Source organism: Hyperolius riggenbachi, chromosome 10 (genome assembly GCF_040937935.1).
Source record: "Hyperolius riggenbachi isolate aHypRig1 chromosome 10, aHypRig1.pri, whole genome shotgun sequence".
In the NCBI taxonomy this organism is placed as follows: domain Eukaryota; kingdom Metazoa; phylum Chordata; class Amphibia; order Anura; family Hyperoliidae; genus Hyperolius; species Hyperolius riggenbachi.
In genome coordinates, this window is record NC_090655.1 from 243,958,984 (window position 1) to 243,986,483 (window position 27,500).

General features: G+C 46.5%; 1 protein-coding gene across 1 annotated transcript in view; it reads left to right on the forward strand.

Moving 5' to 3' along the window:
• Positions 1 to 27,500, forward strand: part of LOC137537023 (uncharacterized) — a 213,715-nt gene that overhangs the window by 16,637 nt on the left and 169,578 nt on the right. The window contains 8 exon segments of the mRNA XM_068259179.1: positions 1,886 to 1,956; positions 4,437 to 4,533; positions 5,954 to 6,066; positions 20,563 to 20,678; positions 20,813 to 20,947; positions 21,058 to 21,124; positions 21,444 to 21,541; positions 24,168 to 24,603. Of these exon segments, the coding sequence (XP_068115280.1) occupies positions 1,886 to 1,956; positions 4,437 to 4,533; positions 5,954 to 6,066; positions 20,563 to 20,678; positions 20,813 to 20,947; positions 21,058 to 21,124; positions 21,444 to 21,541; positions 24,168 to 24,603 (1,133 nt within the window).

Below are 27,500 nucleotides of genomic sequence, written 5' to 3' on the forward strand. Positions count from 1 at the left end.
ACATGTAGTAATAGGCCTGAACTTGGTTCACTTTTTATTTATTTTTTCCATTCCAAGGGTTAATAAACCAGAAGCTAAATCTATGAAAATGAGGCATGATCTGCAAATCCATGCACCCATGGCTCTTTTGAAGAGTAAATAAAAAAACAAAACACTTTTATCTGGCTGAACAAACACTCCTGACAACAAAATAGTGGTGAGAAGATAATTATTTTGTTGGGAGCTGAATGACCCAAATTTTACATCACACTGATATGGCTGCTGTGCACAAGTCGACATTTAATCCTATAAAGTGAAAATATAAAAATGTGAGACTCCAGGAAAGCCCTGTATACCATTGTTACCACACATACTGTACCATTCCTTATCTGCTGAGTTTATTTACACTTCAAATTATCTGGGAAATTTGATGATGTTCATCCAATATATGTGTATTGGAATAATATATGAGAAAGAAGCATTTCCCAGGATGTGAATCAGAAGGTTTGGCCTACCACAAGGTCAAAGAATATTATACAAAGTTAGCTGAATAAGGTAGAGAATGCATCTGTGATGATGTTATTTAGTGTATAACTGAGTGGCTCTGATTATTAGGCTCGGTAAGATTGGATAAGGCTGGCTTACACGTTCATAATTCCTTTTATGTTATATTTCACTTAAAAATGTTACTAGATTTGAATGTTAGAGGTATTATGATCATTTCAGTGACTACTTATTATTTGTATATACTCTGTATACAATAATGTGAATACATTCTTTTCATATGTACAGAATGGAATCGTTTTTTTCATTTTATAAAAGAATATCAATTAATTTCTTGTCTGTATGGTAGAGTTTGCTCTGTAGAAATGATGCTTGCAATAAATTACTATATATTTTGCAGATGTCACCAAGTTGGGTTCCGCAGGTGCTGTTTAGGAGGTTGGACTCTCCAGTTTCCTGTGGGCTGGCAATGTACCAAGATAGGCGCTGTCTACTCTTGGGTTGCCTGTATCCCAGGGGGGCTTTACACCTGAGAGGTTATCCTGTCTTCTGAGTCAGGCGTCTGTTATCTCTACTCCTACTTTTGCATCCTGCTTATACAGGCAGCATCACACTGCATCATGGGAGACTATAGGAATTTCTTCCTTGTATTCAGTTATGTCCATGACACTGTATTATAGAATTAGAAATAGCAGACACACTAGGGTATTCCTGAAAAATTGAGCACTTACCTGCCGAAACGTAAAATAGCAGCCACACTAGGTGAGGTCAGAAAAATTGAGCAGTTACCTGCTAGACTTTCAGGCATCTGTATGACACTCAGGCCATAAAAATTGGCAATCACCTACTGAATAAATATTTGACTTTCAGCCTCTGTGTAACACAGAGCCCAGGGCGACATGAGGCCTGGAGTAACTGCAATGTGCCAGGGTAATAATGGGTAAAAATCCAATTATTATTACACATCAGTGCTGTAACCCTCTAGTATCCATGACTCCATTATTTTTTTTACAAATATCCAGTAATCGACACTGCTGTGTGCCAGGTGACTTTGCTTTTCTGTCACGATCTCTCCTGCTGCACTGAATGTCCTTTCTGACAGGGAACTTGAGGCGGGGCAAGCCAACAGCTCCATGGCAAATTGCGACAGCTCTGGCCACAGGTCAAGCCTACACACCCAGAAGTCCAGAGGTTCCTCAGTCCTCAGACTGTTCACAGTGATCATTAATAGTGCTGCTCATACCAAGGAGCTATGAGTACGTAGCTTCTCGGAAATTAAATTGAAATTAGCCAGCGCTGACCACGGGAGAGAAGGGGTTAACTTACCCATGCTGCCTCCTGGATCCGATGCACTTCACTTGCATTCCACATCACTCCAACTCTTTTTCCTTCTGGGTTGGAGGAGGAAACGTGGGAGTAACATGGAGTTTGATGTGGAACGCAAGTGGAGCTTTTTGGATCCAGGCGGCACGGGTAAGTTAACCCCCCATCTCCCGTGGTCATCACTGGCTAATTTAAATTTAGATTCCGAGTGGCTACATACTAGTAGCTACTTGGTATGAGCAACACTAATCATGAACTCAAGGTAGTCGGATACCTGCTGTTACTGGCACCGCTTTGACTTATAATATTTTTTTTCCTATACTGTAGTCCCACAATTAAATCCTTTGCAGATCTCCAGACAGAATTTATGCTTCCTCAATCCCAACTTTTCACCTACCACAGAATATTCCATCTGATCAAAACCCATAATATACAGATACCTCAATTGCCTGCCCAGATACTTACTTTATTAAACTTCAAAGGTTCGCATAGAGGAGATATATCGACATGGTATGAAACTTTCCACATGACCACATGCTCCACTCTTAAACGGTTTGCTCTCAGCTGGTCCAATGACCTTAATACTCAGATATCACTCAAACAGATTATTTCTGCAACTACTATGGTTTTAAAACTATCTAAATGCAATTCCCATTGGGAGCAATCCCGCAAACTCCTATACCGATGGTATTATACCCCAAGGAGGCTGGCATCCTTCTCGGTCGGTAGATCTCCTCTATGTTGGCACTGTCTTTCTGCTCGAGGAACGTTATTACATATGTTCTGGGAGTGCCCATTCATTTTTGCTTTTTGGAAACAAGTCGAGGCCTTGATAAGATTTTTTAAATATAATTTCAAACTCTCCCCTCAATTGGCTGTACTATTGGTGGGATTAGAGGAACTCCCTAAACAAATTAGACCTCAAATAGCTCATACTCTTCTCACAGCTCTCTCATTGATCTCCAACTGGAAATCAGTAGACCAAATTTCTATTGTACAGCTGAAATACATAGTCACGAGAAACCTACTTATGGAGCAAAAAAAAAATCAGAAATAGAATGTCGGGGGGCACATATAGTTTTAACATTCCAGAGTCATGGATGGGGAACTAATATATTGTAAACTACGAGAATGAAGATAGATATTTTTTTTTTTGGAGTAGTAGCAACATATCTAAAAAGTTCAGAATTTGGACCAACGAGTATATGTTTTGTTCTGTTTAGTGTTATTGTCTCATGTTAATAGCTAGGTACTATAACTAGGTCTCTTCCTCTATCTGTTTGAACCTATCTAGTCCACCAGATGATATGACCTCTTGTATCACTTTGCATGCCAACAGTCTCCCCAACTAAGTACAAAACTAAGGCCCTCTAACAGGTGAGCAACCCCCGGGGAACCTGCTTTTCTTGCTTTCCCTTACCACCACAGCCATCATCCTCCTCCTCTGACTCATCTTCAGACTCCTCCCTCTGCCCATGTACAGCCGATGGCAATGGCCCCTCTTCAAGTGGAGACAGCATAAACTCATCTTCCTCTTCACACTCCAGCTCATCCATGGCCTGGCCAAGGACACAACACGCTGCACGCTCCAGAAAAAAGATGTAAGGCATGATGTCACTGTGACTGACCAGATTAGTGGTCTCCTCAGAATGCAGGCATTGCAGATGAGCACTAGGGGTGATCAATAATACACAAATACTTATGAGTTTATACAAATGTATGTAAAAAATGTGTATGCAAATATATGCAGTTTGAAAATTGACCAATCAAGTCCCACCCAGGTTTAAATTGATTGGTCCAATTTTAAGTTGCATATATTTGCATACAAATTTACATACATTTAAGTAAATTGGTAGGTAAACATAACCCATCTCCTCAGAGACTGTCCTAACAGCCAATGCACACAGATACTCATTAACAGCACATTGCTGCTGGTACAGATGATCCAACATGAGCAAAGTCGAATTCCATCTGGTGGGGCTGCCACCAATAAGGTGTCTCATGGCATTTTGTACTGCCGCTGAAGCTCAGTAAGGCGAGTCATGACTGTGAAGCATCATCGGAAATGTCCAGCCACTGTCCTGGCCTGCTGCAGGATGTCCGGGAATCCTGAATGCATGTCCGCGAAACATTGCACAATCAGATTCAACATGTGTGCCATACATGACTGAGAAGGCTTTTTGATAGATGCCCACCATGCTGGTATGACTTTATTATTATTAGACCATCATTGATTTATTACTATTGGATGCTAGATTAATATACCATTTATCATATGTGTTTATGATTGATTTCTGGCAGCAGGGATTAGTTCTTGCCGTTTGTTTTAATTGATTTTATTTCATTATGTTGAATCTCATTATGTCTTTATTATCAGATGTTGAAATTGTTGAATAAAATATTTTTTCAAGTGGTGCTTGCCATGGGGGCTTTCTTTCCTCTTCTTTAATAGTATATGTATGCCATACATGGCACGAGTCAATCGGACACTTTTCAATGCAGCCAACAGATTGGTACCATTGTTGTACACCAAACCTCAATACTGAGGTTTTGTGCTTTCAGCCACTCCTGGGCCTCTGTTTCCAGAGACAACATCCGCAACACAGCATGAAACCATTGCACCTGCACAGTGGGACAGACTCTGGGGAGCTTGGAGGCCATGGTGGAAGAGAAATGTGCAGCGGAAGAGGAGGACTCAACCGAGGAAGAGACTACAGTGGATGAAGAGTAGGAGAAGAAGTGGCTGGCCTGGCTGCACATTAGTGGTGGCACAAACTCCACTTGACAAGGCAGCCAGGCAGTCCTTCTTTCCCCACCTTATTTTCCCAGTGGTCCGGGAAGGTTATGTACGTTCTCTGCTCGTGTTTTGAAGACCATAAGTCTGTGGTCAGATGGACCTTAGCCCTGACACTGTGTGCCAGAGATTGGTTGACCTGCCGTAGCACATGATGGTACAGGTCCAGAATTCCGGTTTGGGAAAAATATCTCCTTCCTGTTACCTTCCATTGTGGTGCAGCAATGCCTACAAATTTTTAAAATGTCTCCAATTCAACCAGCTGATGTGCTAAAAGCTGACGGGCTAGCAGTTCTGGCAAGCCAGCAGTCAGACATTGGGGAAGAGGGTTACTTGGCACCCTAATTTTTTCCACTTGAACATCTGAGGGATGGAACATTCTCTTTGGCAATGAATGTTATGTGGGCAGCAGGGGCATAGCCATAGGGGTTGCAGAGGTTGCGACCGAATCGGGGCCCTTGGGCCAGAGGGGCCCCGCAGGGCCCTCCCTCAACTACAGTATTAGCTCTCTATTGGTCCTATGCTCATAATAATCACTTCTATAGATACTTTTAATAGTGGTCATTCACAAACTGTTCCCATCCCCTTCTTGCACCTCTGACACTGTAGTTGCCATTGGAAGATTTTGGTGCGCCGTATCAATTATTATGTATAGAGTGCTTGGGGGGGCCCCATTGTAAAACTTGCCTCAGGGCCCACAGCTCCTTAGCTACGCCACTGGTGGGCAGGTGTCACGGTCAGTTACCTGTCCAGGCGAGGGGGGGTGGCACATGCGGATGCTGGCAGTCGTCCTGGGGGGTCCTGGCGGGCCTCCGTGCAGGGTGGTCTGTCGGTGCGCGTTGCGCGGCATAAGCGTTGGCGCCGAAAGGCGTTGGTGTGAGGGCCGTGCACGCGCACACAGGGACGTCTGTTTTATGCATCTGTTTTCGCGCGTGTGTTTGCGCATGCGCGCGTTTGCGTGTGTGCATGCACGCGTAACACGTTGCGCCGTGCGCGCGTGATGCTCTACGCGCCATAAGGCCTACTTAAGCCTGGAGAGCCCAGACCTCTGTGCTGTAGTATTGCAGCTAGTTTGGTTCCCGTGACCTGACATTCTGTCTGCCTGTTTACTGATCCTGCTCCATGCTGACCTTGGCTTGTCTGACTATCCACTCTGGCTTTGACCCCTGGTACGTACGACTACCCGCTCTGCTGCCGAACCTTGCCCGTCTGAGAACCCGCCCTGTTGCCGAACCCTGCTTGTCTGACTACCCGCTCTGTTACCGACCCCGGCCTGTTCAAGGATCTGCTTTCCTGTCTACTCACTACAGGATCTGCGTGTCAAGACCAACACTGGTGTACGGGTCATTGCAGTACCAGACCCATCCTGCGGAAGTCTCCAGTACCGGTCTACTCCAACTACTGGTTCTGCGAGCACTTCTGCCCCGTATCAACCGGAGTGCTCTGTTCCCAGCTCAGGGCCTTTGGTTGGTAATTTGCAGGAGTTGCTGCCCTCAGCAAAACGGTCTCCATAACTCCAGGTACGTGAAAGTAGGCTGGAAGGCAGAGTGGAGGACTGCTTGGAATAAGGGAGAGGAGGAGGCATAAGGTGGATCATAAGGATGCTGGCTTGTGCTTTGAGTGCTTCTTGTCTTAAGGGCTTCATGCCACAGGGCATTGTGATTGGACACAAGTGCCTTCTCAGAGTCTTCCCACGACTACGTTTCTCTTGACACAGGATGCAGATAGTGTTAGTTTTGTCAGCAGCAGACACATAGAAATATTCCCACACTAAACAGCCTTGTTGAGCTGGTCTAGTACCGGTAAAAGTGACCGGCGCGGTGGCCGTATGACACTGGTGACGTTGTCACACCCTGCTGTTTGCCTCCTGTGCCCTGTGACCTCTCCCTACCTCCTACCCTTTTCCTCTCTCTGTGAGACTTGACCTCTCCCTCTGAACTCTCCTCCTCCTGTTCCTCTCTTGTGGGCACCCATGAGCCATCCATCACCACATCATCAGCACCCTCATCATTGCTTACAGCTAAAGCTCACAGTAGGCTGCAGCAGCAAGGACATGACACCTTGTGGTGACCTGGGGACTTGACTGAGTGTCTGCCTTGCTCCTCTCCTTCATCTGATGGCAAGAACACTTGTGCGTCCCTCTGGTTCATCAATGACTGGCGAAATAGCTCCTCTGAGCAATTCAATTCTGTTAGGCCTGGGGCACACCAAAACCCACTAGCAGATCCGCAAAATGCTAGCAGATTTTGAGACGCTTTTTCTTATTTTTCTGAAGCGTTTCAGCTAGCATTTTGCGTTTTTGGGTAGCGGTTTTTGTGTAGCAGATTTCATATATTGTTACAGTAAAGCTGTTACTGAACAGCTTCTGTAACAAAAACGACGGCAAAACCGCTCTGAACTGGCGTGTTTCAGAGCGGTTTGCGTATTTCCTATACTTTACATTGGAGGCAGAAACGCCTCCGCAATCCAAAAAATGCCTCAGCCTGGGAGTATGGGTTTAAGCAAAACGCCTCCCGCTCTGGTAACACCCACCCCATTAAAATACATTACCCTAGCGTATCCGCAGCCGCAAAAATGCCTGAAAACCAGCTCGGTGTGCACCAGCCCTTAGAGTGGCTGTGATGGTGGAGGCGGTGTAACAAAAGGTTCACCACAGCAGAGGAGGATGAGGAAGGTGCAGGAACGTTGGCAGCAGAACAGGTAGAAGAGGTGAACCACCTCTTCTGCATTCTGGAAAGTAATGGCTTTCTTCTGCAGAAGATCACATATGCCACGGCCACGGGATGTCTCACCACCATGAACCCTAGAACCTTCATGCTTTGGCCGGCCTTTGCTTTGTCATGTTTGGTTTTGTGAGTGACCAGCTAAGGAGTCAAAAATGTCTGCGACACTTATCTCCAAAAAACTCACAATATGGTTAGGTGACAAAGGTGTGTTGTTGTTCTAACACTGTACAATAATCACTCAGTGACACAAAACTCTGTGACACTATATTTCTTTAAAGGACACATTGGGCTTGATTCACAAAAGGGTGCTAACTCAGTTATCACGCCTAAAGCTTTTATTGATCGCGTGCAAAGTTTAGCGCTAAACCGTCGCACTGGGTGCCCCTAAACCTGGAACCTGTGTCTATTGTTTCATTATTTCACCTCCGGAACAGAGATAATCATCAAGGATCTACCAACAGACTGTGTCCTGAGCCCATAAAGAACCTATAGGTGCGTACACACGCACTACAGAAGCCAGCGACGGGTCCGTCAGACCCTCCCGCTGGGCGGACTTTCAGCCGACAGTAGTGCGTGTGTACAGTCTGTCAGACAGACTGATAAGGCTGTTCCTGAACGATCCGCTGAGCGTATCGTTCAGGAATAGCCTTATCAGTCCGCCGACAGTGCATACACGCACTAATGTCGCCTGAAAGTCCGCCCAGCGGGAGGGTCTGACGGACCCGTCGTTGGCTTCCATAGTACGTGTGTACGCACCTTATTACTTTTCAGGTGAGGTTTGGGAGGATTGGATTGATTTATAGCTTATGTGTGGAGGGGGTAGAGATGACTTTGGCTCTTTCTGGTTCAGCCACACACAGGATGGGTTGATTTGAAACTCCCTCCCTTCTGCCACACCCTTCTGACATCATCCCCACTGCTCTCCAGTGACCAGGAGGTGGGCGAGTTCATATAACCCTCTTTAAAGGACAACTGTAACAAGAGGGATATGGAGGCTGCCATATTTATTTCCTTTCAAGCAATACCAGTTGATTGGCTATCCTGCTGATCCTCTGACTGTGATACTTTAAGCCTTAGACCCTTAACAAGCATGCAGCAGATCAGGTGTTTCCAGCATGATTAGCCACATTCTTGTATCTGGTGTTATTCAAACACTACTGCAGCTAAATAGATCAGCAGAGTTGCCATGCAATTGGTATAGTTTAAAAGGAAATAAATATGGCAGCCTCCATATTCTTCTCAGTTCAGTCGTCCTTTAAATGTACATACAGAAACAGAACATTTATATTGCGCTTTTCTCCTGGTGGACTCAAAGTGCCAGAGCTGCAGCCACTAGAAAAAGCTCTATAGGCAGTAGCAGTGTTAGCAGGGCCAGGTTTCCCACTAGGCACTGTCGTGCCTAGCACTCATGCAGCAATCAATGCTGTCCCTACAGCTAAGTTAAAAGCTGGGATCTTCGTTACAAGAATAAAGTCTCTTGCGTAGTTACATACACCGCGTAGAGGTAGCCCAGTGTTGTATGTGTCCAGTACCAGTACGGTCTGCGCCCAGGGCTGTGGAGTCGGTACAAGAATCTTCCAACTCCGACTCCTTAGTTTATGAAATCACGACTCTAACTCCGACTCCGGGTACCCAAAATGGTCCCGACTCCGACTCCTTAGTCTAATACTTAACAGGGCTGTGGAATTTGTACAAAAATCACCCGACTCCTGACTCCGACTCCTCAGTTTATGAAATCAACGACTCCAACTCCAACTCCGGGTGCCCAAAATTGCCCCGACTCTGACTCCTCGACTCCATCTCCAACTCCGACTCCACAGCCCTGTCTGCGCCTGCACAGTACAATCCTGGTGACGTCAGCGGGAGCGAGGACTTGGCCGTGCAGGCACAGTGGTTTTCCGACTTTAAAGTCGTAAATACCAGAAGTGAACCGGAGGCAGGGACAGGAGCATCAGTGAGTGGCTACACATGCACAGGACGTCTGCGGGGGACCATTAGAAGCCCCTGGTAAGTTCAACTCTTTTTCCACATACCCCCGACAGTAGTCCTTTAAAGATGAAGTCACGATTTCCACCCTTGATCTTAATGGAACAATAAGGAACGGCATCGGCAAGGACCCGCCCTTGTGCTGTGAAGAACTGTGGAGTAGAGATGTCCCAAACGGTTCACATGCGAACTTATAGGTTCGAACAACGCGGGTTCGCATTCGCATCGGGTTGTGAACTTCATGCCGGTTCAAACTGCTCCCTATACTACATCTTTGGGCTAAACTTTGACCCTCTACATCACAGTCAGCAGACACATGGCAGCCAATCAGGCTGCACTCCCTCCCGGAGCACCCCCCCCATACAAGGTAGCAGCGTCGGCCATGTTCTCACTCTGTGTGCAGCTGAAGTGATGTTTTAGTGAGAGAAGAGAGAGAGGTTGCTGCAGAGATAGGGAAAGCTTAGTTAGGCTCTTGTTAGCTTGCTCCTTGCTGATATTTGTTGCTGAAAAGCACCACCAACACAGCTCTTTTGAGAGCTAATGTTCTTGTAATGTGTTTTTTTTTTTTGTGTGGCCCACTGACACGGCATATACAGCCCTGTTTGTCGCAGCTGGCCCTTGCTAATTGCTATACTGTGCCAGGCCCAGCACATTTAGTGCCTAGTGTGACTGCTGCACATTGTATTATAATACCAGTCACTGCATACCTTTCACTGCATCTGTGTGACCGCACACTGTTTTATATACCAGTCACTGCAAACATTTCACTGCATCTGTGTGACCGCATGCTGTTTTATATACCAGTCACTGCATCTGTATGACCGCATGCTGTTTTATATACCAGTCACTGCATCTGTGTAACCACATGCTGTTTTATATAGCAGTCACTGCATACATTTCACTGCCTCTGTGTGACCGCATGCTGTTTTATATACCAGTCACTGCATCTGTGTGACCGTATGCTGTTTTATATACCAGTCACTGCACCTGTGTGACCGCACGCTGTTTTATATAGCAGTCATTGCATAATTTTCACTGCATCTGTGTGACCGCACATTGTTTTATATAGCAGTCAGTGTATACCTTTCCCTGCATCTCTGTGACTGCACATTGTATTAGTCAAGTCAGTGCATACCTTTCACTTCATCCCCCCCCCCCAATATGGACAAAACAACAGACAGAGCCAGAGGCAGGCCACCCGGCAGGTCTGTTCGAGGACGTGCTGTCGTGATTTCGTGTGGCCCTCAACCAAAGTACAGTGTTCAGAAGAAGGTATGTGCCATTAACCCCCAATATTGTCAGGACGTAGTTGACTATTTATCACAGAAAACCTCAGCTTCTGAACGGAAGCATGACATAGCTTCCTCCTCCTGCTCTCATCCTGGCACCCCACTTAACACTCCGTCGGCAGCCATCACCAAAGTGCCATCATCCCAGGGTTCAGCGGTGTGGACATTTTTTTGTGTGTCTGCCTCAGATGAGAACAATGCCATCTGTACTCTCTGCCACCGGAAATTGAGCCGTGGAAAGACCAAGATCCGCGTAGGGACAACTACCTTACGAAGGCACATGATGAAAAAGCACAAACTGCAATGGGATGACAACAACAACAACAACAAATAACATTTGTAAAGCGCTTTTCTCCCGTGGGACTCAAAGCGCATACCATCGTGGTACAGAGGAAGAATTTTATAAATCTGGAAATGCCAGGCTAAACAGGTGGCTTTTCAGTCTGGATTTGAATAGCTCCAGGGATGGTGCTGTCTTTACTGGGTGTGGTAGGGAGTTCCAAAGAGTAGGGGCAGCATGACAGAAGGCTCTGTCTCCAGATTTTTTGAGGTGCACTCTGGGAGTGACCAAGTTTATAGAACTTGCTGATCTGAGGTTGTGAGAGGTGTGGTGCAGCTTCAGCAAGTCCTTCATGTATCCAGGGCCCAGATTGTGCAGGGATTTGAATGTCAGCAGTCCAATCTTGAAGAGTATTCTCCATTCTACTGGTAGCCAGTGCAGTGAGCGAAGGATCGGTGTAATGTGACAGTGGCGAGGCTGGTTTGTTAGCAATCTGGCAGCAGCATTCTGCACTAATTGCAGGCGATGCAGGTCCTTTTTGGGGAGGCCAGCATAAAGGGCATTGCAGTAGTCCAGCCGTGATGTGATGAAGGCGTGGACTAGGGTTTGAAGATCCTCTGGGGGAATCAGATGTTTAATCTTTGCAATGTTCTTCAGATGAAAGAAGGAAGATTTAACTACAGATGAAATTTGGTTTCTGAAACTCAATTCCCCATCGATTAGTACGCCAAGGCTGCGCACAAGGTTGGAGCTGTTTATGTCTGAATTCCCAATCCTGATTGGTGTTGCTTTAGGATAGAGCTGTTTTGATGGCGAGCACTGGCTTTGGACAAACAGGACCTCAGTTTTGTCAGCATTCAGTTTCAACCAGTTATTCATCCATGCCTGAAGCTCAGCTAAGCAAGAGTTTATTTTTGGGGTAGGGTCTGTTCCACCAGGTTTGAAGGACAGGTATAGCTGTGTGTCATCGGCGTAGCAGTGGTACGTCAGGCCATGTCGTTGGATAAGTGTACCGATTGGCAACATGTAGATTGCAAACAGCAGAGGGGATAGGATTGATCCTTGTGGCACTCCGAATTGTAGAGGTGCAGGTTTGGACATTATAGGTCCTAGGGATACTCTCTGTGTTCTGTCAGTCAGGAATGATCTGAACCACTGGAGGACTGATCCACTGATGCCACAGTACTCCTGCAGTCTGTTAAGCAGGATTTTATGGTCAACTGTATCAAAAGCAGCTGAGAGATCCAACAGGATTAGGATGGAGCATTCCCCTCTGTCCCTTGCCATGAGCAGATCGTTGCAGACTTGGATGAGGGCTGTTTCACAGCTGTGGTGTTTCTTAAAGCCAGATTGTAGAGGGTCCAGGATGTTGTTTACTGACAGCCTGGTTTCAAGTTGCAGATAGACAGCCTTTTCAATAACTTTACCTAAGAAGGGGAGGTTGGAGACAGGTCTGTAGCTGCTCATAGCATCTGGATCCATGGAAGGTTTTTTAAGAAGGGGCTTGATGATTCCTTCTTTTAGAGAGATAGGAAACCTCCCTGCTTGCAGAGAGCAATTTACTATTTTGTGAAATGCTGGACCAAGCAGGTCAGGGCATTTCAGCATATGTTTAGTTGGTCCAGGGTCCAGGTCGCAGGTTGTCTGGCGGAGACGACAGAGGATGTCTGAGATCTCTTCCTCACTAATACTTTTGAAGTCAGTCCAGGGTGTTAGGTTGTTTTTGCAGCTATTTCCATTAGTTGCATGAGTCTTGGGTGCTGTGGACTGAATGAGAGACCGAATAGAAGATACTTTGTCAGCAAAGTAGCAAGCAAATTTCTCACATAGCTCCTTTGAGGGAGTTATAGTGGATTTTAGACAGGATGGATTACATAGTCTATCAACTGTGCGGAATAGTTGGGCTGGTCTGTTGGCGGCCTTTGCGATCTCCTGTGATAGGTAGGAGGATTTTTTCTTGGTGATCGCATTTTGGTAGCTTTCCAGGTGAGAGACAAGGGTGTGTTTATCTTTTGAATTCTGAGATTTTCGCCACTTCCTTTCTAGTCTGCGCACTTCTTTCTTTATGTCCTTTAGTGAGCTGTCAAACCACCGTGCATGGTGAAGTGGTGTAGATCGTTTGATGCGAACTGGAGCGAGGGCGTCATAGGCAGATGACACTGCATGGTTGTATATCAGGACCATGGAGTCTGGGTCTGCGCAATGATTGGTTAATGCGTCGAAGTTGAGGATATTCTGAACGTGCTGGGGTGAGACATCTTTCAGTGAACGGTATTTTATGAGTTCTTTCCCTCTGTGTTTTATCGCTGGTGCTGTCAGAGAGAAGTGGATGGTGTGGTGGTCTGACCATACCACTGGGTTTATATCCATGTGTGATATTAAAAGTCCGGAATGAAATATAAGATCCAGGGTGTGCCCTTTCGTGTGGGTGGGGAGGTTGACAGCCTGAGAGAGACCCAGTTCACTCATTATGAGAAGTAGTTCACTTCCTAGCTGGGAGTCGTGATCATCCACCCATGCATTGAAGTCTCCCAGGATGATCCATCTAGGGTGTTCCACTGTTACGCAGGATAAGAGTTCAGATATTTCCTTAAGAAAGGCTGGACCATTTTTTGGGGGGCGGTATATGAGCAATATGTTGATGTTTACTTCTGCTGACAGTTGAGCTGCAAGACATTCAAAGGTTTCAGTGGGGCCTATGGGCAGGGGCCTTATGTTCAAAGAGGATCTGAAGCATATGGCAACCCCCCCACCCTTGCCGACTTGTCTCTCACAGTGCAAGATTGAATAATTGGCCGGCACGGTTGCTTCAAGAGTTGGGCCTGCATGCTTCCCAAGCCAGGTCTCTGTCAAAAAGGTCAAATCAGAGAGCTCTATTAGGTCATGTATAGTTGCAGTCTTATTATTTATCGATCTGGCATTGCAGAGTGTAGCTGTGATTAAGCTTTTCTGAGGGCAAATATGTTTTTTATACTTGGATCCACTACCTCTCCGCCCCCTTCTGCATTTCCTGAGTATCCCAAAGGATTTTAAGCGGAGAGCTAGTGAGGTGTTAATTTGTAATTGTTCCTTGGGAGGGCAGGCAGAGAGAAGGTCCTTTGATGAGTATTTGTATGTTGACATTAGAGACAATAGACTTGTTCAGATAGCTTGTACTTCTGGAGGCCTGCTGAGATCAAAGGGGATCTGTGCAAACTCCTTTCATTCCTACACAGAGTTGGATCATAGATTTATTTTAAGTAAAGTTCCTTGTTTTAGAGTTAGATGATAAATGATAACATAAATGTGGAAAATAGTCACTTGGGGCATATGCCTTGGATAATGAATAAAGGATTACTCACAGGGTGGAGTGAGGGCAATCACAGGCAATCAAGTCTTCAGAGAGGTTGAGGGTCTTATTTCAGGTCAGCTGTTAGAAGGCTTGGTGTGTTCAGCAGAGGTAAGCTTCATGGAGGATTTCAATCCAGTTTAAATCTCTGCCATCCAAAGTAATCCGATTGTTCTGGTTGGTTGTAGTTGTAGTCTTGGTCGTGGTAGGTGGAATTCCTCTGTATTTTGAGTCCAGTTTCAGCACAAATAGGTTTAAAGGTGTAGAAATCTGAGACAAGGTCTGGAGCAGCTTAAGAGAGCTGCAGCCCGGCTGGGCGCGCTCAGTAAAAGTGACGACCTTAGGAAAATCAACACACAAAAGCAAAGCCACACACCGCAGTGGAAGATAGCAGGCCGCAATTATTTCTCAAAAAAGGCGGTACCCAAACTGTACCGTGATGTTGAAAGGCAAGTGGTGTCATCTCTGGCACACAGCTTTGGGTCAAGGGTCCATCTGACCACGGATGCCTGGTCTTCAAAGCACGGTCAGGCCTACCCGAAGACTAAGTCAGTCCCCACACACAGCATATCTGCCTGCACACCGTGTGACTGCCTGCCCCAAGACTAAGTCGGTCCCCACAAAGCGTCTCTGCCTGAAGACCAATTGACTGCCTTCTCCGCCACCACCAACAGGGTCCTGGACTCCAGGTGGATTCCTGAATTTTTAAGGCCGCTGCTACCAGCGGCTACTATAATAATTTTTCTGGTGAGTGTACATGCCTGCCTAATATTTCTGCCTGCACTGCGGCTGCAACAACTAAACAAAAGGCATGTACATGTGTCAATTCCCCTTCGTGATCATTACCTTGCCGCGGTGAAGGGGCTTGCGTATCCCACTGAAGCAATGACCGGATATATGAGTGTGTTGGGGGGGCACACCTGACCCAAGAAGATAATAAGGTCGTTGCTTCATTGTGGACAACCAAATTTGATCAGCTGGATACTCAGTCACTGTTGTTCTGTCAATGAGCTACCTCAGCCCGACCATATAGGCTTGAAAACTGCCATCGCCTGCACTCTCAAATGGAAGAAACAACAGTCTCTGGAGCTCAACTGTGAAATATATGAACCAGGGAGTCGACCAGTCCACACCCGGATCCTTAAGGGTGCAGCAATCCACATCAGTAAGTACAAAAATGACTGGGTCTCCACCTGGATGAATGCAGTTATAGCATAAATTTATTGCACCATAGTAGCAGAAAAACACGACGTTTCGGCCAGCAGGCCTTTATCAAGTGTTACAAAAACAAGTAAATACTCACAATTATATATTGCACTTCATGATTAAAACTCACGCCCTAAAAGGGCGGGCACATACTTAAAGAACAAATGACCAGGAAGTTTTTTTAAAGGGCCAGCATAGTAAATGGAAACCTTTACAAAAAGCATTTTAAATTGAATTCCTCATTCAGTCCATTGGGCGCTAAAGTATTTAGCTTATTAATCCATCTATGCTCGCATCTAAGCAAGGATGTCTGTCTGTCCATTCCCTCTGTAATAGCGACTTTTTCAAGTACACACCATCGCAATTCACCGGCCATGTGATCAGTCATAAAAATGTTTTCCTATAGGAAAATCAAATTGCTTATTAGGATCATCATGGTACTTTCTATACAAATGGATGTTACTGCGATGCTCATTAATTCTCACTCTAACCTCGCGAGAAGTTTGACGAACATAGCCCATCCCACAGGGGCATTTTAAAAAATAAACTACATTTGACGTGACACACGAAAAGTGGCCATTAATATTAATTTTATAGCCCCTAGTGGGATGTCTAATGTGGTCACCCCTTATAATGCTGGAACAATTCTGATAATTCAGACAAGCAAATGTACCCATCTTCTGTGGCAGAAAAGTGCTTTGACGTACAGTACGTTTCTTGATATGCACTCTCGCCATGGTGTGCACCAGTCCAGCACGGCCATCACTACACAAACAGCTGTTTGGGGTGCGTTACACAGAGAGTTTGGTCTGTCAGTGTGAAGCAGTACACTAATTACACTCCCTGATCCATGTATACACACGCAAGATGTTTTCAAGCACTTTAGGCCTCCAATTTAGGAATGCAATGTGATTTCTGCCCTTTAGGGATTATAACCCTGCTGTGCGTCAAATTCGTAATTTTCCGCTGGACTTTTGGCATGTATCCCACTCCGCCATGCCCCTCCAGCTGTTAGACCCCTTGAAACATCTTTTCCATCACTTTTGTGGCCAGAATTAGTGTTTGTAGTTTTGTAAGTTCACCTAACAATTGAAGTCTATTGCAGTTCGCGATGATTCGGCGGTTCGCGAACTTTCTCACAAGTTCGCGTACCAAAATTTGCGGGTTCGCGACAGCTCTACTGTGGAGAGATAACATGAAGATATGTTAGCGAAATGTTGTGTGCCCCAACAACCATCTGTTCCTTGCCACAACCCGACACGCAATGGTAAGGGGAGGGTCAGTGGCGTACCTAGGGCATTTGGCACCCGGTGCTGGGTATTATAAGACCCTCCCCCCCCCTCAAAAAAAAAAGTAAAGGAGCAAGTGTGGCATACTAAGCGTGCCATGGCAGGTAATGCCAGGTATAGGTGCCCCCAGTGAAGGTAGTATAGTTGCCCCAATATAGCTGCCCCCAGGATAGGAAGCATAGCTGCTGCCCCCAATGTAGCTAGTATAGTGGCCCCCAGTATAGCTACCCCCAAGATAGGTAGTATAACTTTCCCCAGTGTAAGTAGTATAGCTTCCCCCAGTGGAGCTAGTATAGTTGCCCCCAGTATAGCTAGTATAGTGGCCCCCAGTTTAACTACTATAGTGGCCCCCAGTGTAGCTAGTATAGTGGCCCCAAGGTAGCTAGTAAAGTTGCCCCCGTGTAACTAGTATAGTGGCCCCCAGTATAGCTAGTATAGTGCCCCCAGTATAGGTAGTATAGTGGCCCCCATTGTAGCTAGTATAGTGCCCCCCCCCCCCAGTGTAGCTAGTATAGTGGCCACAGGGTAGCTAGTAAAGTGGTCCCAAGTGTAGCTAGTATAATGCCCCCCCAGTGTAGGTAGTATAGTGCCCCCCCAGTGTAGCTAGAAGGAGGGGGGACATATCTCCCCTCCCTCACCTGGGTCCCCTTCTTCTGCCTCTCCTCCCCTCCAAAATGACAGCGGGGGCAGCGGGCAGCAAACAGGCAGGGCGGGCAGAGAATATTCACTTCCGAGTATCAGCTGCTGCAACGCTGCATCGCCGTCACGTGCCTCTTCTGCTCCTCCAGCATTGGAGGCGCAGAAGAGGCACGTGACGGCAATGCAGCATTCCAGCAGCTGGAACGCGGAAGTGAAGTGAGTATTCTCCGCCCGCCCTGTCTGTTTGCTGCCCGCTGCCCCCGCTGTCATTTTGGAGGGGAAGAGAGGCAGAAGGAGGGGACCCAGGTGAGGGAGGGGGGGATCTGTCCCCCCTCCCCGCCGCTGTCCCTGTCACCCCTCCTTCTAGCGCTGCTCTTCCCCTCCTGCTCTGCAAGACTACAACTATGGGGGGTCGTGGCGACACCCCCCTGGCTGTCAGTCACCCGGGGCACCACGCCCCCTTTTCGCCCACTAGTAAGAACGCCACTGGGCAGGGTAGGTGGGACTACTTTGCTCATGTCTGAAAAGAGGCTGTTTCCTGCCTCCTTCTGCTTATATTGCACCCTGGCCACCCAGGACACTCCACCTTTTATCAACATTTTGTGGAACTATGGATTCCAGGTTTTGATCACCTCTGGGCCAGCCCAAGGTCATGCCCCCTTTTCGCCTAAGTTATGCCCTGCTCTGGGGATCCTCATTTGATGCAATCAAAAACACTGTGGCCACTTTTCATCCCTAATCCACCTTCGAGGTCAGATACAACAAGTGTGTTTTGATTGCATTACATGTATGGATGTTTTGCACATCCACATCTGTGTAACACTTCTGAATTATGCAGATAACTGGCAGGAAAAACTTGGCCACTGTCTGTGAGTATTGCACTCCTGTCAGGCTGCACCACTACAGGAGTAGGCAGTGATCAGGCCATTACTCACTTCCTCCCTCCCGGGTCACAATGCGTCTCATCATCAGAAAGACGCAGCCAGCAGCTGTGCAATAGAGAGCAGGGAAGTCATGGCTGGTGTAAGACACACAGGGAAAACTACTGAATGAAGGGAAAACTACTGAATGAAGGGAGCTGCTGCCTGAGCGGATAGCCTGGCATACAAGCTGTGACTTAGGTCACTTTCCACTGCACAAGCTGCATTCTGTCGTTTGGCTTCCTCCCCATCATTACTTTTTAACCCTTGTGAAGGACTGGAGCCAGGATGCACTAACAAAAGCTGTGGAGTCCCAGCCAGCATGCCCTCTCAGACCATGCTGACTTGCATCCTTACAAAAAAAGAAAAAAAAGCAGTTCACTTTTATAATGCAGCCTCTCTGTGTATAATGCACCCTCTCTGTGTACAATGCAGACTCTATGTGTACAATGCAGCCTCTCAGGTTGATCTCAATAGGGTTTAGCTTTCCGCATCTAAGTGCTATTCCCAATGACTTGAAACAGAACACAAACTTGAAGCACAGCAGGTCCCAGGCCCAGCATGAGGGGTTAGATCACCCTTGAATTGATCACAAAGGAGGAAGTGATGTAACCCATAGACAGGAAATGATGTAACACACCAGGAAGAGAAGTCTCGGGAAGTGAAGAAAACAAATTGCTGCAAGAGGTAATTGTGTGATTCTTGTTATATTTGAGCAGAGCAGAGGTCGGGGTGGACATGCTTTGTTACAGAGGAGACCATAGCACACCTGTCACTATCCTGTTATTATCCTCCCTTGCAGTAATTTCGATACAAGAGACTTTTATATAACTGTTGTGTTTGCCAGGTTTTTTAGCGCCCCCTCCTCCCACATGTGCCATGGATTATCTCACCTTACTATTAAAGGGAAGGTCCAAGCAAAATAAAAAAATGAGTTTAACTTACCTGGGGCTTCTACCAGCCCCATGCAGCCATCCTGTGCCCTAGTAGTCACTCACTGCTGCTCCAGTGCCCCACTGGCAGCTTGCCGGCCTCGGAGGTCGGCGGGCCGCATTGCGTACATCTTTACACATTCACGCTAATGCAGAAACATAAACACATACATTTTACGCGTTAGTGGTTCAATGCATTGAACCACTAACGCGTAAAAATGTATGTGTTAATGTTCCTGCACTAGCTGGAATGCTTAAAAATGTACGCAATGCGGCCTGCCGACCTCCGAGGTCGGCATGCTGCCAGTGGGGCACTGGAGCAGCAGTGAGTGACTACGAGGGCACAAGATGGCTGGTAGAAGCCCCAGGTAAGTGAAACTCATTTTTTTATTTTGCTTGGACCTTCCCTTTAATAATTCAGTTCAGTCATATCAAAGAGCCAAAAACAACATACACGTCCAGTCAGCCACGCCCCCCCTCCCCCCCATAACTCCCCCACTCGGGGTCAGCCATGCCACCCCCTGTCCAGCATTGCCATTAGCCTCCAGCATGTAATGATTTTCCTTAACCCACTCTAATAATGCCCCCCCCCCCCCCCGTATAGCCATGTCCCCCAGCATTGCCTTTATCCTCCAGTATCTAATGTTTCCCCACCCCACTTATGCTATTTCTTCCCCAGCATAGCCATGTTCCTTCTCTGCACCCCCAGCATTGCCATCACCCTCCAGTATCTGATGTTCCCCACCCCAGTAATGCTATTTCTAACCCCAGTATAGCCATGTGCCTTCTGTGTCCCCAAGAATTGCCATTATCCTCCAGTACATAATGTCCCCCCACCTCAGTACTGCTATTTCTAACCCCAGTATAGCTATGTCCCTTCTGTGTCCCCCCAGCATTGCCATTATCCTCTAGTATCTCATGTCCCCCACCCCAGTAATAATATTTCTCCCCTGTATAACCATGTTTACACTCCAGTATTGCTCCCTTCCTCCACCTCCATGTATCACAGTAACAGGAAGGAATTCTATTGGTTTATGGCTGCCTGTCACAGTGTGCTCCAGTCCACTGCTCCCATTAGCCTAAGTCTCTGTCTCTTCTCTCCTCATATCCTCATCCATCTGCCACTACCAGGCCTGCTGTGACATCACAGGAATGGTAACAGTGGGAGGTGTTATAGTGGGAGAGTATAGTGCACAGGTAGCTAGAAATCAACATCTTATGCTTACCTGCAATACTCTTAATGCCCTACCATCCGCCAGTGACAGCAATGGGGAGTGCTGTGGGGAGGGGGGTTGTGTATTGGTGGTTTCACCACTGACACCTGTACAATCTAGATTATCTTCCCCTTATTATCTATCAAAATGCAGGAGCATCCTGTATGGATCACTTGACCACATCACTGAGAATGGACAAGGACCAGAGTCACATGACTGAGAGGATATTCAATCTCACCCTGGAGATCATCTATCTACTGACTGGAGAGGTGAGGAGGATTCTGGGAGATCACATGACATACAGTAGTAACTCTTATCGCTATTCATAAAACACTCACCTGACTAGAGTGATGAAGAGGATTCTGGGAGATCTTGTGACATTATTGTGGGTCTTTTAAAACAGAGTTTTCCTCCATTGAAGTCTGGTGATTATGTGACCATCCTGATGCCCAAACCTCACTCCCTTATATCTGAGAGACACAACAAGCAGAAGATTCTGGAAGTCACCAGGAAGATGATGGAGCTGCTGACAGGAGAGGTGAGCGGTGCTGGGAATTATGGGACATTGTTCAGTAACAACAAGGGGTGTGTCTGGGTGGTGACGGTATCATCCTGTTTATTAGGATGTCCCTGTGTTTCTTCATGCAGGAGTGGCAGTGTTTAGGAGGATACAAGGACGCCATGGTGGAGAATCAGCCGCCCCTCACATCACCAGGTAAGAGGAGACTTTAATTCCTTGTAAAGGAGAGAGCAGTACGAAGGGCCCACCTAGATCCCCCATCACCTGATAATCACATGAAGACAATGGGCCTGATGTGCTATGAAATGATAAAGAGTACTAACGCAGAGGGAGCACCGTTCGTTAACCCATTAGCACCATGTGTTGCTATGGGAACACGCATGGTGCTAATGGGTAAATGGGTGGTACTCCCCTGACATTAGTAATGGTAAAACTGCCATGCACAAACAGCCTGTTACTGTTGTTTAATGCAATCCATTTTTCATCAGTCATTGTGTGTGTGTGTTTCCTACAGATGGATTCAATAGCAGAAACCCACCAGAGAGATGTACAGGTCCTCTTTATTCCCTTAATTGTCTACAGGAAGGTCCCACCATCCCCCACTGTTATCAGGTAAGTGGGGCTAAGGCTAGATTCACATTAGGTAGGTTTTAAATTTAGGTTAGGTCACTTGCCCGGAGGTCTGCCTCACCGTGGCGCAAGTGTCTAGTATAATATACTTTGCATGCAAACCATATTGGAAGCTAAAGTTCCTCCTAGTTTAATAAATGTTAGCACTTGTCTTGGATGCAGGGCATGCATTTTTCTGTCTGGCAGAGGCGGTGTATGTCTGTGCGATTAACCATTCTATTGCAGCATGTGTTTAGGGATGCGCAGCCTTTCCCCCCCCCACCTTTCCTAGATTCACATTAACCTTAAAAACTCCCCGATCCAGCAGAGCGGAAGAGCATGTGCTATACTTGCAACAGAGCGGGGGCTGCAGATGCTCATGGAACCAATGCAACCCTGCCCGTTGTCACTAGGCTGTTTACCCTCCATTCTACAACTACTCACCTGTCTTCTGTGTCTTCTTTGCCACCGAGTCCCTTACCTGCTGACCACTGCTGGGCTCAGGGACAAGCACCGGTATTGGAGTGCCGGCAGAACTATAGGGCTATAATTGGATTTCAGAAGACCAATGGGAATCCTCCATAGCACAAGGGAGAGTGTGAACCCAGCCGAAGTGCCCCCAGAGACTCCAAACTATGTGACATTCTTTCCCTCTAGTCTCTACATGTTTTGTCTGCATTCACATTTTAAAGGATACCTTAGTCCTAATTCAATTCTAAAAATGACGCCCTGTGTGTTTGGAGCTACGCATAGGCTTACCGCTCCTCCCATGGCCCAGCATCTGCCTCCATTCACCTGCTATTGCTGCCATTGTCCAGGTCCTGGTCAGAGAGGTCGGCACCCTTTGACCCAACATACTGTGCTGTGCATGTGCAGTATGTCCTCTTGAGTGGCTTATGACCGATCTGAATACGTCATCACACGTGCGTGCGTACAGCACACTGGGTTTCAGACAAGCGCAGTGACAAGTCACCCAAGAGGACATACTGCACATGCACAGCACACTGGGTTCCTGGCAAACATGGTCACAAGCCGCCCAAGAGGACATACTGCACATGCACAGCACAGTATGTCTGGGTCAAAGGGCGCGACCACTCTGACAAGGACCTGGACAACGGCAGTAGAAGTGGGTGAACGGAGGCAGACGCCAGGCCACAGGAGGTGCGGTTAGCCTATGCGCACCTCCCCACACACACACACTGGGTGTCATTTTTAGAACTTTAGGTGGCGTCACCGCGTGTTTACCCCACTCTCCCGCTGCCTTGGATTGCCTGGACTCTCTCCACCTTACACCGCTTCACCTGAGCGGACGAATTTAACCAGCTTGCCCCAGGGTGCTGCCAGACATACATGGACTTTGAAACCCACTCAAGCCCAGGACGGCATTCGTGGTGAGCAACATTTAAGGTACTCCATGTAAAGTTGTCAGCGGCAGCTGAGGGCATACAGGCCTATGTGGACAGGACTTTGCTACTGCCTCATAATACACCACTGTGTGCCAACTGCTTGGGAGGACTACTGTTTATACCACTATGTGCTAACTGCTTGGGAGGACAACTGCTTATCCATTGTGCTATATATGCTGCACTAACTAACTGCAAGCTTCTTTCTTTCATGCTGGCACTGCTGTACTAACAGCTTGTGAGGTCATTGTGCTTCTATATCTGCGGATTATGCATGAATCAGGCTCTTCATAGCTGCCATTAAAATTGAGCACTAGCAATTCCTCCAGCATTGAATTATATATCAGCTAATCATCATGGACTTCCTAAAGCGGCAGCTTATGTGTCTGAACTTTTAGCCACAATCCTGTTTGACACATATGGAAAAACACTCAGCATGATGGCCATGGTTGAATGACGTGTGGTCTGTTGAATGTGGGGAGCTCCCGGGTGGTATTTCAGGGTAGTTGGGAATAGAGTTAGGGGTAATTTTAAAAGGGGTTGTGTATATATATATTTTTTGATACTCATTAAAGTCTTTTTGATAAATTTATTGATGTGTTCAGCATTGGTGTGTATCGTTTGCCCCATCGTTCCTTCCTATTTTTTTTTTGTGTCATTTTTAGAACTTAATTTACAACTTCGGTATCATTTAACCACCCTTGCATTCTATTGAGATCACCAGGGTAGCTGCACATCAGTTTTAAAAAAAACATTTTTTTTACATCATGTAGCTAGCGTAGCGCTAGCTACGTGATTCCCTCCTCCCTGCGGCGTCCCTCCCACCCCTCCGATCACCGCCGGCATGTATGCCCGTCCGTAAATCCCGTTCTGAACGGGATTTCCTTTAGGGCTTCCCCTGTCGCCATGGCGACTATCGTGATGACGTCATCAACGTTGTGACGTCACACGGAGTCCCGATCCACCCCTCAGCGCGGCCTGGCACTGATTGGCCAGGCTGCAGGTCTGGGGGGGGCCCTATTACGCAGTGGGTAGCGGCGCATCGGTGGCGAGCGGCGGCGATCGACCCCCACATGCAGCTAGCAAAGTACTAGCTGCGTGTTTAAAAAACATTTAAGGAAATCGGCCCACTAGGGCCTGAGCGGCGCCCTCCGGCGGTAATGGATGCACTGAGCTCGTCATTACTGCCAAGGAGGTTAAAGTCTCTCTCATTTTTGTGCACTTAGGTTGGAGAACTGATATATGGAAGTGCTGTGGATAAAGAGAAAGAAGAGACATATGCGAGGAGTGATCAGCAGTCTATGGAGGAGGGAAACATGATAAGGGCAATTAAAGAGGAAGAAGAGGAGGCATATGCGAGGAATGATCAGCAGACTGTGAAGGAAGGTGTCATGATAAGGACAATTAAAGAGGAAGAAGAAGAGATGTATGTGAGGAGTGATCAGCAGTCTATAGAGGAGGGTGACATGATGATGACAATTAAAGAGGAAGAACAAAAGGAATATTTGAGGAGTGATCAGCAGTGTATGGAAGGGGATGACATGATGAAGACAATTAAAGAGGAAGAAGAGATGTATGTGAGGAGTGATCAGCAGTCTATGGAGGAGGGTGACAAGCTGGGGACAAATAAAGAGGAGGACACTGTTACAGAGGACAGAACAGGTGAGTAATCAGCAAGCATTAAAGGGAACCTGAAGCAAGAAGTATATGGAGGCTGCCATATTTATTTCCTTTCAAACAATACCGGTTTCCTGGCAGCCCTGCTGATCTATTTGGCAAATCTTGTCAGATTTTACAAAAATGTCAGAAACCTCTCATCTATGCTTGTTCAGGGTCCATGGCTAAAAGGCAGAGGATCAGCAGGACAGCCAGGCAACTAGTATTGCTTAAAGGGAACCCGAGGTGAGAGGGATATGGAGGCTGCCATATTTATTTCCATGTAAATAATGCCAGTTGCCTGGTGGCCCATTTGATCTTCTGGCATAAGTAGTGTGTAAGTAGTCAAAACTCTGGAACAAGCATATGGCTAATCCAGTAAAACCTGAGTCAGCTGAGTCAGAGTACCTGATCTGTTGCATGCTTGTTCAGGGTCTATTGCTAAAAGTATTAGAGACACAGGATCTGAAGGGGGGACAAGGCAACTAGTGTTGTTTTAAAAGGCAATGAATACAGCTGCCTCCATATCCCTCTCAGCTTGGGTTCCCTGTAAAAGATATAAATACAGCAGTCCCCATATCCCTCTCACTTCAGGTGTCCTTTACATATGTAATAAATGTTTATCTTTATTGCTGTTATTTGTCACTGCTTGCATAGTGGCCATATTAGGGGGTATGCTAGCGAACACGGTAAATGCAGCGCTGGAGACTTGGGCGCAGCAGCGCAGGAGACTTCGGCGCAGCCGGCGCCACCATAGGCCGTAATAGGAACTACGGCTATCGCAGGCACAGGGAGTAACTTCAGCGCCGTCAGAAGACGAACCTGAAGTTGCTTTTAAAACAATAATTCGGAATTATTTCATTCCCCCACTATCCATGTCGGCCTGGAGGGGGAATAGTAATTAACACGGCCCGGACTTGTGCGGCAGCAGGATCAACCATATACTGGCTGTGTCCTGCGCCCAAGTCTCCGGCTCCGTTCTCTCTCGTACGCTATGCTAGGTACTCATACAGAAGCAGTACAGATATACTGATGGATTTGAAGTACTTTGTTCTGTTTTGTGGAGAGGGGAGATTGTGGATGAATGAGAAGCATCCGGCTACACCTTGCAGCAGAAATACAATACTAATTAGGGGTATATTTCACTAAAAGAAATAACGCGAGTAATATCCTGTTACCCGCGCTAATTCCACAGCATAGTCTGCACTTAAAATAGTACGTGTACAAAGCCTGCTTGCTTAAAATATTACGCATGAAAAAATGGCCACGTTGACGATTAGGAAATCATCTTGCCACAAATCACGATATTGATTTTAAACTGATATATCGTGTAGCCCTACCGTTTACTGTGATTAGGTTCACTGGTCCATTGGCTGGATCGCCTGCCCTGAGACATTGCCACCAGCAGAGCCCAGATTCACCAGAATGACCGTGGTGGCGATCCTTGGATTCTTTTTCACCTCTCTCACTATCCTCCTGGCCAGCACAGGTGTCACTTTTGGCTTCCAACAACGTGCTCTGAGATTCTCCACAGTGCAGAACATCTTGTATTTTTAATAATACTTTGCACTGTAGCCACTGAAACTTGAAAACATTTAGAAATGGCCTTTTAGCCCTTTCCTGACTTGTGAGCAGCCACAATGCGCAGCCGCAGGTCCTCACTAAGCTCCTTTGTCTTAGCCATGACTGTCCACAAACCAGTTGCAGAGAGCTACTGATTTTTATTTGTTGAGTTGATGAAAACAGCTGTTCCAAATTAATCACGGTTATTAGGATGCTTTAGAACAGCTTGGACTATTTGGAATGGTATAGAGCTTTACATTTTTCCACAAACTGTGACAGTTTGTGAAGGGTATGAATAATTTTGGACTGGACATTCTTTGCTCAAATGTAAATAAAAACTAAGATTTTTTTTTCCACAATAATGCCTCTTGTACATTGTCTTATTATCTTTTGGGAGACACCTGTGTCATTTCTCGTCAAAAAATTACTTGCTGGTTGAATAAAAGTAACTTTAAGTGAAAATTTGCCAGGGGTATGAATAATTATGGGCAGCACTGTATTTAAATCTAGCATAAAACATATTAGTGGTTTTGGCTCTCTATGACATAAATGGATATTTCCTCTACCCCGCAGCTCCTATAAATTAGAGTTTGGTAACGTCACACAGGGGCATTGCTGGGGTTTTGGAAGATCTGGGGCACCTCTGGGCACCAATGGAGAGATGTATATGCGACTTGTGGTGGGTGTGGCTACAACAGATTACAGGGGAAGCTGAATATGAGAAATAACATTAAAGTATGTGATTTTAGGTTACATGCTGTAGGGACTGCATTAGGCAATGTCACAGATATTCCTAAGGGAAAAGATATAGCCTCTTCAAAAAGCTGATATTGCAGTGAGGAGGTTATGTGTACTTCTAGCAGTTTGTTAGCCCTACAATCCTGATTGATATGCATGAGGCTTGTAGAGACCACCCCCCTCTGCTGATATACTAAGTCACTCAGCCGTGTGGACCATCCTGATCAGCACAGGAGATTTGGGTGCAGCTGGTGCTACCATAGGATGTAATTAATACCAAGCTCAAATTACTATTAAAACAATGTAATTCGGCCCTCAGAAATAGCTGTAAGCCAAATTACATCATTCCCCCACTCTCCACGGCAACCTGGAGGGGGAATAGTAATTAACACCGCCGGGAGTTGTGCAGGAGCAGGGTGAGCTATATATCGGATATATCGGCTTTACCCTGCGCTCAAATCTCCAGGTGGCTATTTCATAGGTATGCATCCTGGTTACATTTGCTCAGGCTGTGTATATAAGCAAGGCTGCTAGTAAGTTCACAGCTGACGTCAGCTCGTGTTTAAAGGATGTCAGTTTGAGGGTAAAGCCATGGCCGGATT